This window comes from Micromys minutus (genome assembly GCF_963924665.1).
Source record: "Micromys minutus genome assembly, chromosome: 9".
NCBI classification, from domain to species: Eukaryota; Metazoa; Chordata; class Mammalia; order Rodentia; family Muridae; genus Micromys; species Micromys minutus.
This window is the reverse complement of record NC_137978.1, coordinates 46,875,517-46,891,413: the sequence shown is the minus strand read 5'-3', so window position 1 is coordinate 46,891,413 and position 15,897 is coordinate 46,875,517. Positions and strand designations below refer to the sequence as shown.

Genomic DNA, 15,897 nt, shown 5'->3' with positions numbered 1-15,897 from the left:
TTTAGAATTGTATCTGATTGGCTTTAATAAAGAGCTGTTGGCCAATAGCTAGGCAGGGAATAGAAGGAGTAACTTCTAGGTAGAGAGAAGGACTGTAGGAGAAGAACTGAGAGGCAGGAGATTTGCCAGTGGACAGAGGTAAATGGATAAAGTGGAACAGAGAGGTATATCTGGCCAAGAGGTGTGTTAGAGTAGTCAGGAGACTACCCAACAAAAGGTGTAAACTTTAAAATATTAATAAGCGTCCATATTTCATTATTTATAATGCATATATCATTATTTATAATGCTGCTGGTGGGTCCAAGATAGTCCAGCTATACACAGAGTAGTTCAATTTAACATATTTTGAAAACCCCCCCAATTGCTATACAAATTTACATTCCCAATAATCATGGATTTTTTTAAGAATATAAATATAGGCTAGAGAGATAGCTCAGTGGTTAAGAGAATGTACTGCTCATACAGAGGATCTGAGCTTGGTTCCCAGCTTCCACACTGTGTAGACTATGGCTGCTGTAGTTTCAGTTCCAGGGCATCTAATACCTCCGGCCTCTATAGGCATTGTTCTTCAGAGTACACACATCCTTCTAGCTTCCCTGCACACCATTAGAAAGTAAGACATAAATACTAAGAGACTATAAATTATCATGGCTGGGAGTTTTTCATTCTATGGACAGACTTCAGTCTAACAAGGGCTTTTCTGGTCTACACATCTGTTCCTCCTTTCCTGCTGCTATAAATGATGCTGCAATGAGCATCTCTGGTAACAACCTTCTGTGGTTTTAACTAATTCCACAGGATAAATTCCTAGAACTGAATCTGCTGTGGAAATGGAATGAACTCCTGTATGCACCAGCAAGTCTCCCACCTCACAACAAAGTTCATCAGGAGAACCAGATCAATGCTGGCTTCAATCAGACTGTGTAAGGCTCTAGAGGATGAGTAAGTAGATTACTCCTAATCTTTTCTATAGTTCTTCTAATTTGTTCCCATATTTTAAAAAGAGGACACTCTTTGATTTCAAGCTGAACAATGAGGCCATATTTTTGATACAGACACAAATTTGGGAGAATTTAGCAGATTGAGGCTTAAATGTAATCCTAAGCATTTACTAATTTTATGACTTTGGGACAATGACCTGACCAACTCTAAGGTTCCGAAGTGGGACATATGCTACTGCTTACAGCTAAGGTCTGCTTTAAGGATTAAATGAGACAATAATATAAAAATGTCAAATCCTGTTATAACCTATTGCTTGATACAGTAAAAAATTTAAAGTATAATTATAATGAAAGTTTACTTAGGGTTTTTGTGGATTTTTTGTTTGTTTTTTGAGTCAGGGTTTCATGTAGCTCAGGCTAACCTCAAACTCATGGCAATGTTCCTGCCTTTCTCTCTCTCTCAAGTACTGTAATTACAAAAGTGAGCAACCATGGTTGGCTATAATTATGATATTTTCCAAAGTCTATACCTGAATTATAGTAACAGACCTAGTTACCCTGAAAATAGCACTAAGATAACAACAAAGAGACTAAAACTCTGCCTCCAAAACAAGTGCTTTCTTATATCAAAATGAACATATTACCAAAAAAGAACCATGTATCAAATTCCAAGAAAACAGTATTCACTTAAGTTATGTTGCACCCATGTGTATATACCCTCTCATACACAATGTGTACACTTGCAGTTGACACAAGGAATCTTTGTGGATTTTCCCCTTGCACCTGTCTATGAGTTCTAGGGGTTGAACTCAGGTTGTCAGACTCGCACTTCAATAGCCTTTATCTGATGAGTTATCCTGATGGTCCCAAGTAAATAACTGTTAAAGATACTGTGCCTCATGCCTGCTATCCCAGCATCTGAGAAGCAGAGACCGAAGGATTGGGAGTTAAAGGCTCAATTAAAATATACACAGAACTCAAAGCCAGCCTGACCTAAAAGACAGAACATATGGCAATAAGACAGCTCAGTCAGTAGAAAGAGGCACTCGCATGCAGGACTGACGTGTTTGGTTTCCCCAGATCCACAAGGTGGCAGCACAGACCTGACTCTCACATTTGTGCCTGCACTCACAGTGCACACAAAATTAACAAAATTGAAACAAAACAGACACAATAACCTTAAGAAATATTGCAAACAGGGCCAGTGGTTGAGAGTACTTTGCTAGTCAATCATTAGGACCTGAGCTTGCATCCCAGCATCCATGTAATAGTCTAGGAATGGTTTCAGTCTGTACCTGGTCTCAGGGTTATACCAGATGGAAACAGGAAGATTGCTGAAGTTTGCTGACTGTCAGCCTACCCCAAAATGCAGAATCCAGGTTCAGGAGAGACTCTGTCTCAAAGGGATGAGACAGAGTGACAAGGAAGTTAATTAATGATCTCCTTTCGCCCGCACCTGCATACACACACACGGCATACCACACACCATGCCCTCTGATCCCAGTCCAGCAGAGGAGATCTGCATAAGTCAGTTGAAAAGTCAACAATTACTTAAAGTCAAATCAAGTTAAAATAATTATTTTTTCTCATTTACTCACAGGATAATTTGTTCAATGTAAGTTTCTCTTGCCTGTAACTACAATAAACAGACTACAAACATTCATAATTACCAATTATTCTTTATAACACAATACTTTCTCAAAGTTCTCAGCAGAGTTCTATTTACAGAATTTCCTTTTTTAATGTGACAGATGTGATGACTATACAGGGCAATGTTATAAGGGATGCAAGGAGCACCTCGTGAGTCTGGGGTAAGGAAAAAACCTTATTATTCAGCAACAAATGTAATCAAACTATTCAGTGTGTTATAGAGCTTGGGCTTGTAAATCACAAATTTTGATCAGAATGAGAGAAGAAATATGAAAGTAATTACTGTACAACTGCTAGTCCGTTATGAGCCATCTAAGAAAAACTTAGCTTAATATATGCAATAATAAATAACCACAGCCCTGGAAAAATGGCTCAGCAATTAAGAGCACTGGCTGTTCTTCTAGAAGTTCTGAGTTCAATTCCCAGCACCTAGATGGGCTTACAACTGTCTGTAACTCTAGTCCCACAGGACCCAATGCCCTCTTCTGATATGCAGACAAACACCCATATATAAAAAATACATACATAATACATAGACTTTAATAAAAGAAAAGAGATTAACTGCACATGGCTAGGTGAGGTGGGTATAGGCCTTCTCCAGCACTTCAGAAGTCTGCAGCAAGAGGAAGGACCACTGAGCTTCCAGGGACGCAGGCAGACCCTGTAATGAATTATTACCAGCTAGGAGTCTATGGTGGTACATGCCTGTTATTCCAGCACTCAGGGAAACTAAGGCAGGAGAATTTAGAATTAGAGGTCAGCCTAGCTTTAAAAAACTGTTTCAAAAAATTAGAGAAAATAAATTTTTCGACTGAGGTGGACCACGTGCTTGTTTAGGGTACAAAAGGCCATGTGATAGATCCCCATAGAACAAAACAAGCAAGCATGCAAGCACCTTCAATTCCTTTTAGCACTCACCAAGGAGCCAAAAAAGGCTATAAAGCCTAAAAATTAGACAGCTGTCAGTAACACAAGACACTGGCCAAGTGAACCCAAAGAAGTAGGTATGGAGAGAGTAAAAGCAGAGAACATCAAAACACCCAGAATCTAGGTAATAATTTCTCTAGAAGTAAAAAAAAAAAAAAAGAAAGAAAGAAAGAAAAGAAAAAAAAAGCTTGTTTAAATGATGTCCCAAAGACGTAACTTTTCTACGATTTATTTATGTGTATGAGTATTTTGTCTTCATATATATCTACACGTATGCCTGGTGCCCAAGGAGGCTAGAGAAGATGATAGTCGAATCCTGTAAAACTAGAGTCACAGACAGACTTGAACTGTGGGTACTAGCAATTGAATGTGGGCCTTTAACCAAGTGCTCTTAACTGTTAAGATATCCTTTCAGCCCCCTAAAACATAACTTTTAATATGTTAAATTAATATTAAAATAATTTTTAAAATCAGTGTTAAAACAAAGAAGCAATAAGCATATAGTACATACTCATCTTTTTATACATGTAGAAAATTTGCCACAGATATTACATGTTCAAATAACCTCAAGCTAACTTCCAGTAAATCACTTTGATTAACAGTTTATATCCAAGACACATAACACTAATGAAAACAACTCTCCATACATATAACTTCAGATATCCTCTATTCTAAAAGCATTTCTGCTTCATCAGAACAACATGAAGGCTGGAGAGATGGCTCAGTGGTTAGAGCACTGGCTGCTCTCCCAGAGGTCCTGAGTTCAATTCCCAGCAACCACATGGTGGCTCACAACCACCTGTAATGGGATCTGATGCCCTCTTCTGGTGCATCTGCTACAGTGTACTCACATACATAAAATAAATAATTCTTTTTTTAAAAAAAAAAAAAAGAACAACATATGATTAATTTGGGGATTTGGAGGAGGAGAGATTAGCTAAAAACAAAAACAAAAAAGAAATAAACAGAAAACGACAATAAACAAAACAAAAACCTATTGTGAGACACAGTCTTGCTGAATATTTAGACTTAATGTAATGATTTTAGCTGAAATCCGTCACCTCAAAATATATTTACTATGCTTATTTTAGCCTGGCACTGTGTCCTAGATAAAGTAAGTCAATTCAGTTTCCCAAACAATGATTCCATGCTTCTAGCTGGGTGTGATGGTACGCACCTGTAATCCCCGAATTGAGGAAGCTGAGGCAGGAGAATTGAAACTTCCAAGCTAGCACTGGCTACACACCAAGTTCAAGGTCAGACTGTACTAATGTAGCAAGATTCTGTTTCAAAAGGTCAAAGGTCAGAAAGCAAGGGTTAGTGTCAGAGGGCCTAGCATGATGGGAGGGAGCACCTGAGCTTGGGGAGACACAATCCAAATTTCAGAGTTAAGAGCTTGGAAATAATCAAATTTTGGTGGGTAACCAAATAATTATGGAAAACTGTCAACATAATGTCTACCAAACATTTACTGAATAAGTGCGTCTGATCAGCCATGCTTGCTTTCTAAGCAGAGCCAGATGTTTCTGATTGATAAACACATTCTTAGGAAGTGCTCACAATCGATAGCTTACCGAAAGGAGGTAGTCCATACGCTTGGGTTGCCTGAGGGTAGACAGCATAGGGTTGAGACTGCTGCAGGGTCTGGTACTGAGTCTGCCCAGGATAAGTGGTTTCCGAAACAGGAACTGAGAGGATGTGTGCATAAGGTCTAGGAAAAATCAAGAAAATAAACATTTCCATGTGGTCCACTTAATTAATGAAAATGGGCAAACCAGTTAACATCACTGAAACGAAGAATCCAGGAATGAGAAGATTAACTTTCCATAGTAAAATAACTTTTATCAATGGCCAGAAAACACAAGTTTGGTCCTTTTCAGGTTCCATTATTAATCTTTCCAAAGAATAATTTTATGGAAAATCAAAGTTTCACACATCTTCCCAAGTTCTAGCCATTACCCTACAAATGAGATTCTAGGATGGCTTAGTTATACCCTATGTTTGGATAATGCCTAAGATCTAGAGATAGTCAGTTGGTAGAGCACTTGCCTAGCACTCATTTGATTCTTAGAAACCAGACATCGGGGCTCATGTCTGCTATCCCAGGACTTGGGGGTGGGAGGAGTGGGAGGCAGGAGAATCAGGAATTCAAGGCCACCCTTCCCTACAGAGTGAATTCAGTCATCCTTGATGTAAGTTTGAGGCCAGTGACTTAAGATGCTGTCTCAAGAAAGAAAGCAAAAGCAATAGTTTCATACAATGAAGAACGGACAGAGCAGAATGAGCAGCTGGCTCTGTTCTCCACCCAGAGCACTGGGCCAACTGTGCTTTGAAGACAAGAAAGGTGGGGCTGATGGAGCAGAGACAAGGAACCACATCAAAAAACAGGGTAGCCAGGTGGTGGTGCACCACTTTAATCCCAGCACTTGGGAGGGAGAGGAAGTTGGAGCTCTGAGTTTGAGGCCAGCCTGGTCTACAGAGTAAGTTCCAGGATAGCCAAGACTATGCAGAGACCTTGTCTCAAGAAAAAAAACAAAACATACTTAAAAAAAAAAAAGGCAGAGAGAAGAGATGTGCTCAGTATCCTCAACTTGTCTGTGAAACAGGAACCAGCTTGGCTAACAGACCCAGAAGTCACTTTAAGCTTCAGCACACTGCCATTAATTGAGGCCAGCCATACCAAGGACTGCCAGGGAACCAACTCAACCAGTGAAACCTCAAAACTTCACCCTGGCTTGCTAACTTAGTAGATATCCATTCTACAATACCCTAAATAAAACTTCTAATTTTATTTGGCATTTTAGGCTGTATGAAAAAATTGCTATTATATATCATGAAAGTTTTAATAAATAACACAGGGGACAAAGGGTTCTATCTTAACAAGGAAAAAGATTACCCCCTCTCCCACCCAAAAAACCCTATCTTTGGGAGCAGATAATAAAGGAAGGCTAGAAAAAAGTAGCATGTGCACTGAGCAAGTGAGCTATCCACAAAATAGAGACAGTGATCCAGGGCAAGAATAAAGCCCCGGCCAAGGTACACAGAGAGGAGGCAAGGGCTTCAGGGTCCAGGAGGAAGCCTTATACGAATCCTAATGGAGGCACACTGAGAAAGGACAGAAACATGCAAAATGGAGAAAGATAGGATAGGACTGTGGCCCTCAGGCTAGGGTTCAGACAAAGCCAAACCAGCTGGGAGGCCCTGGACTCACTGCTTTCTAAAATGGATTAGAAGGGTGTAAGAACAGAAGGGAGGTCTGGTTAAACAAGGCGACTAATGCAATGGTTCCTGTCAGTGCTGAGGAGGTGAGGACGAAGGCAAGCGGCACACATGGATGAAGTGTCCGATCGCAGCAACTGTGTACACACTAGGAGTGAATTTGCTCTATGCAATATACTCATGTTTCAATAGTCTCAGAGACTTGCCTTAGCCAGACCTACGCCTGCAAGATAATTTAGACAATAGTTGCTACTCAAGCCGAATGAGATTACTTTGAAGAAGAGTCTCAAAACAGTTAGTTTCCAGATATTGTAAAGAACATACTATCCTTTCCTATGCTTTTACAAAGACACCACCAGGTTAGTTAGAATCTTTCAAAAATGAAATGAGAAGATTCATTATCTCAATCTTTAGTCTTTAAAGCTAAATAACATAGTACAGCTTGGCTAGCAGAAAGCTTGGGAGCTGATGTATCTAACCTACATGTGTCCCAATCTGTGGCCTGCAGGCTGAATTCTCCCCAGGATAGCTCTGAATAAGACCTACATTTATAGATAACAATGTCACTTGTCAAAAGGGTGAACACTCCCAAGGCATGTAAAATCTCCCCATGATGCTTCCAGATAGTGTTAATCACTCCACAGAAGAAAACCACATGACAATGACTGGCCCAAGCAGACATTAGTATTAACATGGGAATGTGGAGAACTTGAGCTCGTTATGTAAGTAAAGGTGGAAGTGGAGTGTTTCCACTCAAGGAAAACAATTGGAGCTTCATTTCCTAGGGATCTCACCTCTGCAACGAATCTCTTTATGAATCTCGAATTTGTAAATACTTAAGAACTCGGTGGTTTAATGATTACAGTTGTCTGTGTACGTGTACAGGCACAGGCCCACTCTTCATTAATACACAACCGCAACTTGGTACAAACATTGTCCTGTACCCTATACACTCTAAAGATGACTAAACTGGTTGTGGACAAACACTGGCCTTACACTGTGAAGGCCTAAAATGCACCTCTTTTTAACTTCAACCCATTACACTTGCCCATTTCAAGTTCAACGATTTGCAATGGCCAATCTGAAGTGATATTGAGCTGTTTTTACTGATCCATATATCAATGTAGAGAAAGGATCAGATTATAAACATACTTTTGATCAGTATTCTATATTTTGAGTGCCTACTTGATTAGTGGGTTCCCATGTAACAGTAATCTATTCCAGCAACCACCTTATTTTTAAAAGGATAAATAAGAGTATATTTAGAGATGATAAAAATTGGACTAAAGACAGAGAACAAGGGAGATGAAAAAAGTTAAACATTAAATTTGTAATGAAAAAAAATTTTGTAATGAACCTAGAGAAAAGTTTGGAAATAATTATTCAACTTACTTTGCAGAATACATTTGTGAGGTATAATCATTGGATGATCGAGGGATGTAATCGGTGCATGTCATAACTGAAAGAAAGATATTATTGGGCAAAAAAGTTAGAACATTCAAAAAACTTAAATAGAAAAATTACATATCTTGCTATATAGCTCTTCAAGATGAATAAATAACACACAGACTGGATGCAAAAAAAAATTCAAAGACTGCAGAGAAAATACATTTACATTTCCACATTTACAAACCTGTTTGTAGAGTTTAAGAGGCAGTAAAAGAAGCAAGACAGGATGGAGGGGGATATATGGACACAGAAAACATCTGAAGGTAAACTAACTCATGCTTACTTTCTTGTCACTGACCTCAACTATCTATAAAGCAACCCCCCCCCCCTGCTCACTGACAAACTTAGAAAGCCAAACCTGTACCTAAGAAATCACGTTGGTTCCTTGATGCTCTTATTCTTAGACTCTAGATGCTTACTAAGTGAAAAGCCCTGGGACCGACTAGTGAGAGACAGGTTTGGGAGAAGTTCAATCTCATCCTATTGCTACGTAGAACCAACAGCAGCACAGATGTGAGCAGCTTTTTGTATTATTACTTTCTGCTCTATACTAAAGGCCAAGCAGAGGCTCCAAGACTAATGAAGTGAAGTACTTTCCACCTGACATCCTCTTGTCCTTCATGACTTTATATGGAAAAGGCTGCAATGAAAGCCTGACCCTCACGGTCACAACTGGGATAATGGCTATAATTTATAAATACGTCTCAAGACTGATAGGTGCAGAAAGCTGCTCGTTAAGCTCCACTGCAGTTCATTATACACAAGTGTACCATAAATGCTTGGCCAGGCTCCTGCTCTGTTTTGACTTTAGCACCAAAAAAGATGCTCTTCTGCTGCAAAGATGGACTGAAGAGGAACATCTGCCCTATATCTAAACTAGGTTCCCTGAAAGACTGAAAGACTGACTTGTACAGAAAGGAAATGTCAGGAGAAGATAAGGGACCATTTTATACCCAGGAAAAAGACTAACACCTATGAGTTTATTATAAAAGATATTGTCCAATGCCATCATTTGAGGTCTTTAAAAGATTATTAAAACTTGAAGATCACTTTTATCTATATTCAGATTGACAGAAATGAAGGTGATCTCAATTAAATGTAAATATTTTATTCATCATGGGACATAATCTAGGATAATTCAAATTCTGTATGATGGCTTCCTCTCCAGACTAAGCCTGGAGTTTGGCAGAATCTGGAAACAGTAATGGATTACAAAGTCAGGGCATAACGTGATATTATACAATACGGGGTTTAAAAGTGGTACATTGGGCTGAAGAGATGGCTCAACGATTAAAAACACTGACTATTCTTCCAGAGGTCCTAAGTTCAATTCCCAGTAACCACATGGTGACTCACAACCATCTGTAATGGGATCTGGTGCCCTCTTCTGATGTGTCTGAAGACAGCAACAGTGTACTCATATACATGAAATAAGTAAATAAATCTTTTTTTTTAAAGTTGCACATTGTTTTGGAGCACAGTAACAACGGTGAGGATGAGGCAGCTAAGGAATAACCAGCACACCATTGCATCAACTCTAAGTATGGAATAAGGAAGACAGGGAAGCGCAGAATGACTTTCTGGTTTCTTTTAGACAATGATATAATGTCCTACGATGGGCATATGTGGAAAAAGACCTGATTAGTTAAAAGAAGAAAAAAAAGTTTCTTATGTATTTCTTATAGATTTCAAGTAGGCAGTTGGATATAGAAATGAAATCAGAGAAATTACACAGGAAATAAGAATGTGGTATTTGGGCATGATGCTACACACCCAAAGTAGGAAGCAGAGGCAGGTGGATCTCTGTGAGTTCAAGCCCATCCTGCTCTACCTAACAAGTTCCAGGGCAGCCAGGGCTACAGAGAAACCCTTCTTCTATTTCCTAACAAGTCAATTGGGCATTTGTTAGCAATGTATAACATTTAAAGGAATGTACTATAATGGAAGCATCCCTGAAGAGAATGTTAGCTTAGAACCCAAACCTGAGGACTTGAACATTCAAATATAGCTAGAAGAAGGGTCATTAGGGAGGAACAGTGAGGAAACATGCTAAGACAGACTATGAGAAGAGAAACAGCTACTAGAACTGGCAATACGACAGCAATCAAGGGCCTTGCTAAGCAGTTTCACAGGTAGAGAGACAACAGAAGCTTAGTCAACCAGCTGAAGAGTCAACAGGGGGAAGCAGGAGCAATTCTTTCCAGAGGCTCTGACGGATCAAGAAGCACAGAGAAAAGGATGGAGCTAGCAGAGCACGCGTCTTTATGAGAAGAAGAACTATGTGATGTGCAGGAGTGGAGGTGAGATAAGCATCATACCGAATCTTGGGGAAGGCCAGAGAGGACAGAATGAAAATATAAGGACTTGTATTTGACAAGAGCAAGAGTCCCTTCAGCTCTAACAAAGAGGACACAAGACAGTATGGGTACAAAGACAGGGGAGCCTGGAGGTGGGGGTAGTGTAATAAGAGCTGCATGTGTGAAGCTTTTATTTGAGAAGACAAAAGTTAAGCATGTGGAAAGGTGAGTGAATCCTGATGTTTTAAAAGAAGAAGAGCTGTAAGTTAAAAGGAAACACTTATTAGAGAAGTGAAGACTTTACACACAGACTGAGCACTCACCTGAAGCTCTGAGGTCATGACTAGCAGTTAACTACTAGTTAAGTATATAATTCTATCCAATAATGCTTATTTATTTGTACACATTTACAAATGTACTTATTTGTACACGTTTACAAAGAAGAGGGAGAGTTGAGTTAAATTAAGGTTAAGGTGTAGGCTGAAAAAATATAAGAAACATTAAAGACTGATAGGTGAGATTACTTAGTTTTAAGTTTTTGTTTCAGTGCTCTTGAGGAACAGTCAGATTTTAGCTCATGGCTTTTTTGATTTCTAATAAAATATTACTGCTTTTAGAAGTTGAACCTGCAAACAAAAGTAAAGTCACTGAGTAGGACTCCTTGGATGAGCTGATCCATGAGGCTTGTCCTCAGCTGGAATTCAAAGATGCTTATCAGAGTATACTGTAAACACTGGGTAGAAGAGCCTTCTAGATATTCTGGACAACCCTGACATTCAGTGAAACCAATTATACAAGAATAACATCATTTGGTTATAGAAATACCACATCCATCATGCATAAAACATGGTACTTACTTTCCTCTGACATGTTAAGATTTGATGCAAGGCTGGATGTCTCCGGCTTCTGATCACTAGAATCTGGGTTGTTTACTTGACTAGGGGAATAAAACAAACACATTAGGCCTGAATATGCTGCTGCAATGCTGAATGATAAAGTCAAACCCATCTTCTCCTAGGCTAGCCCAGTAAAAAGTAAACCTAGGTGATCTCCCTGTTCTTAGTTTTACCTACTAAGTTGAAAGAATGCCAGGGCCAGTACCTCAGCCTTCAACTGCTTTTCACATCCCTGACTCCTTGAAAATTTTATATCACTTGGAAGGCCCAGCTAAGTCACAGACAAGTCATTTTTTTCTCTAAGATTACTCACTAAAACAACCTAGAACATCTGACAATGCTATCACTTTTAAAATATTATATGCATTATATATGGATGGATCATAAGGTAATGTGTTGAAGTTTTTACTATGAAACAGTGCCAAGCTAGTTAACAAACCCATTCTTTGTGATGACAACACTTGAAATTCATTCTGTTCGTAATTCTGAAAGATACAGCACCTTATTTCGATACCTTTCTACGTATCTGTTACTACAAAGTAGGGAGATGTCTTATTAGAGACAGTGGGCTATCATCAGCTAAAAATCTTAATTTGTAGTTTTTAAAGATTAAATATGGGGTAGAGAGTTGGCTCAGCTGTTAAGAGCACTGACTGCTCTTCCAGAGGTCCTGAGTTCAAATCCCAGCAACCACATGGTGGCTCACAGCCATCTGTAATGAGATCCGATGCCCTCTTCTGGTATGTCTGATGACAGCTACAGTGTACTTATATATAATAAATAAATAAATAAATCTTTTTTAAAAAAAGATTAAATATGTTTGATCCCAAGGAGGAGTGCTGAACCCTTAAAACTGTTCAGTTTGCTGTATTTCTCTTTAGTTTTTCCTAAGGAGAGTTAAGTTTGGTGTGTTGGTGTACACCTATAATTCCAGCACTAGGGAGAGGCAAGGCAGAAGGACCAGGAGCTCAAAGCCATCTTTCCTCCCCCCCCTTAAAGATTTATTTATTTCATGTAAATGAGTACACTATAGCTGTCTTCAGACACACAAGAAGAGGGCATCTGATCCCATTACAGATGGTTGTGAGCCACCATGTGGTTGCTGGAAAGTGAACTCAGGAGCTGTGGAAGAGTAGCCAGTGCTCTTAATGGCTGAGCCATCTCTCCAGTCTCAAGGCTATCTTCTAATACTGGAGTCTGAGGCCAGCAGAGGCTGTAAGAAGTTCCTGAGAAACTACAATGTTACAAGTGTGCAGCTGAACTTCTGAAATTGAGATGACTCCAGGTTCAGTCCTTTAGAATGTTTCCCTTCTTTTCTTTTCAAGTCCTAGCACTCAGTCACTTCCAACTACAAGTGCATGCTGGTTAGAGTACAGATTCTAACTGCATGGAGTGGCTCACTCCTAATTTTAGTACTTGGGATGCTGAGGCAGGAGGATTTATCATAAGTTTCCCAGTCTACAAAAACCAAATGAGACCTATCTTAAAAAAAAAAAAAAAAAAAAAAAAAAAAAATCAGCTAACTTTCTTACCAAGTACAAGCATTAGAGCTGGAATGCCAAATCAAAATCCGCTTTTCCAATAATTAGTTGTATGGTTTGAACAAGTCACTAAATTCTCTCTAGGCCTCAGTCTGTCAGTGAGGATATAAACAGAACCCACCTCACTGGGTTATAAGGTTAAGGGCAACACATAGCAAGTGGGCAAGTCCAGACACAACAAGACAACAGTAACCACAGCTGCTCTATTTCTTGTTTCCAGCCATGCACCCTTCCCATTTATGTTGCCTGATAAAAATCTGCTTTACTCTTTCTTCCTAGGGAGGAAAAGGCTACTGTGTCAAAGTAACCTGAGGATAAAAATGCCTAATTGAGGTAAAAGTAGTTTCTACATATAAGTATTTAAAGGTCTCATATGACCTGTGAAGCTAACCTCTAATATCAAAGCATAATTAAAAATTTTTTCTTCTGATATATTTTAAATGTTAAATTAATGTTTCTTCAGTTACATTTACTTTGTTTGTTTGTTTATTTAAAATTATCACCAGAGTAATTATACACTGCATATACAAGGCGCTGGACTCAATCCATAGTATGGTGGGAGGAGGAGAAGGTTTAAGGCTGGGCATGGTGGTTCAAGTCTTTAAACCTCAGTACTTAGGAAGCTAACTAAGGGTCATAAGTTAAAGGCTAGCATGGTCTACATAGTTAAGACTCTGTTAAAGGAAGAAGGGGCAACTGGTGCATTCTATGTTAAGGATACTTACTAACAGATTAAAAAACTTATCAAAGGGGGAAAACTACAGGAAAAGACGAAGTTAGCAGAGCAGGAGAACTGACTTCTCAGAAAAAGTAAAAAGACAAAATATAAAATATCCACAACAGATCTGATGAGAAGCAAGGTGCTTTAAAAAAAAAAAAAAAAAGTATTTAATTTTTGGTTTCTTAAGAGAGGGTTTCTTTATGTAGCCCTAGCTGTCCTGGAACTTGATCAGGCTGGCCCCAAACTCACAGAGATCTACCTGCCTCTGCCTCCTGAGTGCTGGGATTAAAGGAATGCATCACCACCTGGCACGATGTTTCTTTTTTAATATCTCTTAATTTGTCTTTAAAATCGGTAGCAAGTTCCCCAGCTGACTGAGTAAAAATCATAGTAGAGAGAAAGGGAGAAGATGGGAGGCAAAGGAAATCAGACACAGCAGGAAGGGCGTCTACCTGAGATGTAAGCATGAGCAGGAAGGAGGATGAGCGATGTAGTTTGGTGCTGTTCTAGCGCAGTGTTACAGTGACAGGGAAATGAGTGATCTGGGGTTAAGAAAGGTTGTGGCTTTATTGGCAAGTAGACTGGGATATGTATAGAACAGGTGCACAGCTGGGTTCACACAAGGACATACTTTTGCTGGCAAGCCTAACACTGGAAACTGAACAAAGAAAGCTAATGTTCTCAAGGTCCGACTACAGCAGTAGACGACAGCATAGGAAACAAAACATTTGGTGCTAAAAAGGTGCCTCCTTTCTACAGCAGTGTACAAGTATCTAGGGCATCATACTCAACTGATAATTAATGTCCAATTCTGTGTTTCTCTTATTTCAGTCTCTTCTTCCAGGTTTGTACACTGTACATTTGACTGAAGAATATGTCATTTTTTCATCTGAGTTTCTCCACAAATGCTTGAACACATAACAAAAGTTTTGCATATATTTTATATAAAAAGCTGTGTCAGAGAAGCAGTTGTTTTTTTTTTTTTTTTTTTTTTGTTTTTTTTTTTTGAGATAGAGTCTTGCTTATTTGTCCAAACTAGTCTATGGTTTGGTTTGGGGTTTAATAAATCCAATTTTGAGAAGTTTTAATCTGAAACCAAGTAATTTCCAAATGTAAAGGTAACAGTGAAAACCAAGAAGGCAGCAGTCAGCATAAGACACACCCCACACCAATCAGCACCAGGTAAAAATTAAAAGCAGATTGTTAAAAAGAAGCCCAGTTTTACAAATACCTTAAAGTTTGTTCTCCTGGTTCCTGCATCTTGGCTTTCTTTACCTGTAAAAATTAGCACATGTAGAAATTAGTGCAGTAATCTGATTCTGAAACCCTAGTTGTTAAATACAGGTGTCTCTCAGTATCTCGGGCGGCCGGCCCCAGGAACTCTCACTATAGGAAATTCTGTAGTCCTTTATATCACCACACATAGTTCTCATGTACTTTAAGGCATCTCTAAATAACGTACATTATGTAACACGATATAAGTGCTATGTGAATATTATTACACTGTATTACTTAGTAATATTATTAGGAAATGAGAATATCTGAAGGAAATGCCCTCTGCCGGCTATAGTCACCTTCACTTGGTTAGACTTACATACTGACTGACAGTAGGTAGAGAAGGCCAACTATACATTAACCAATATGCTAGTGTTTTATTTTGTTTTTACCTAAAATGTCATTACGCCACAACACAAAACTTTGTAATAGTAGTTATTTGCAACAAGTCAACCAAGAGGTTGACGAACCCCAGAAAGACATGCAGACTGACAAAGAATCTAACCCCATTGTAGAAGTGGGAGAAAGAGATGTAGCCTAAGTAGTAAGAAAAACAATGATGTAAACAGAGACTGTGAATGAAGGGAAAAAAAAAGATTCAACAACAGTTTACTGCCTGCCATAGTTTTAGAAGAGAAAAAAAATTCAGCTATTGTTAAACGGCCAGTTTACACCTTTAAATAATATCCTATGGTTTTAACTCAATTGAGAACCCTAGTATGGTAGCCTATGTGTTTAGTCTTAGTGCTGTGGGGGACGGAGTAGAGGCAGGTGGATCTCTGAGAGTTCAAAGTCAGCTTGGTCTACAAAGCAAGTTCCAAGGGTAGCCAAGGCTATACAGAGCCTGTCTAAAAAACAAGCCAATCCCCTAAAAAAAAAAAAAAAAGAAAGAAAGAAAAGAAAAGAAAAAGAAAAAGAAAGAAAATTAGAAGTCTAAGGTGAAACCTGATAAACCGAATAATTTAGCTAGGAAAGAGAAAG

At 38.9% G+C, this 15,897-nt stretch overlaps 1 protein-coding gene across 2 annotated transcripts in view; it reads right to left on the bottom strand.

Moving 5' to 3' along the window:
- Positions 1–15,897, bottom strand: part of EYA3 (EYA transcriptional coactivator and phosphatase 3) — a 74,312-nt gene that overhangs the window by 37,020 nt on the left and 21,395 nt on the right. For both annotated transcript variants that reach the window (XM_080921862.1, XM_080921863.1), the window contains exons 3-6: positions 14,873–14,916; positions 11,341–11,420; positions 8,130–8,196; positions 5,093–5,229 (exon numbers count right to left, since the gene is read on the bottom strand). In XM_080921862.1, the coding sequence (XP_080777988.1) occupies positions 5,093–5,229; positions 8,130–8,196; positions 11,341–11,420; positions 14,873–14,916 (328 nt within the window). The remainder of the gene's footprint in view (positions 1–5,092; positions 5,230–8,129; positions 8,197–11,340; positions 11,421–14,872; positions 14,917–15,897) is intronic.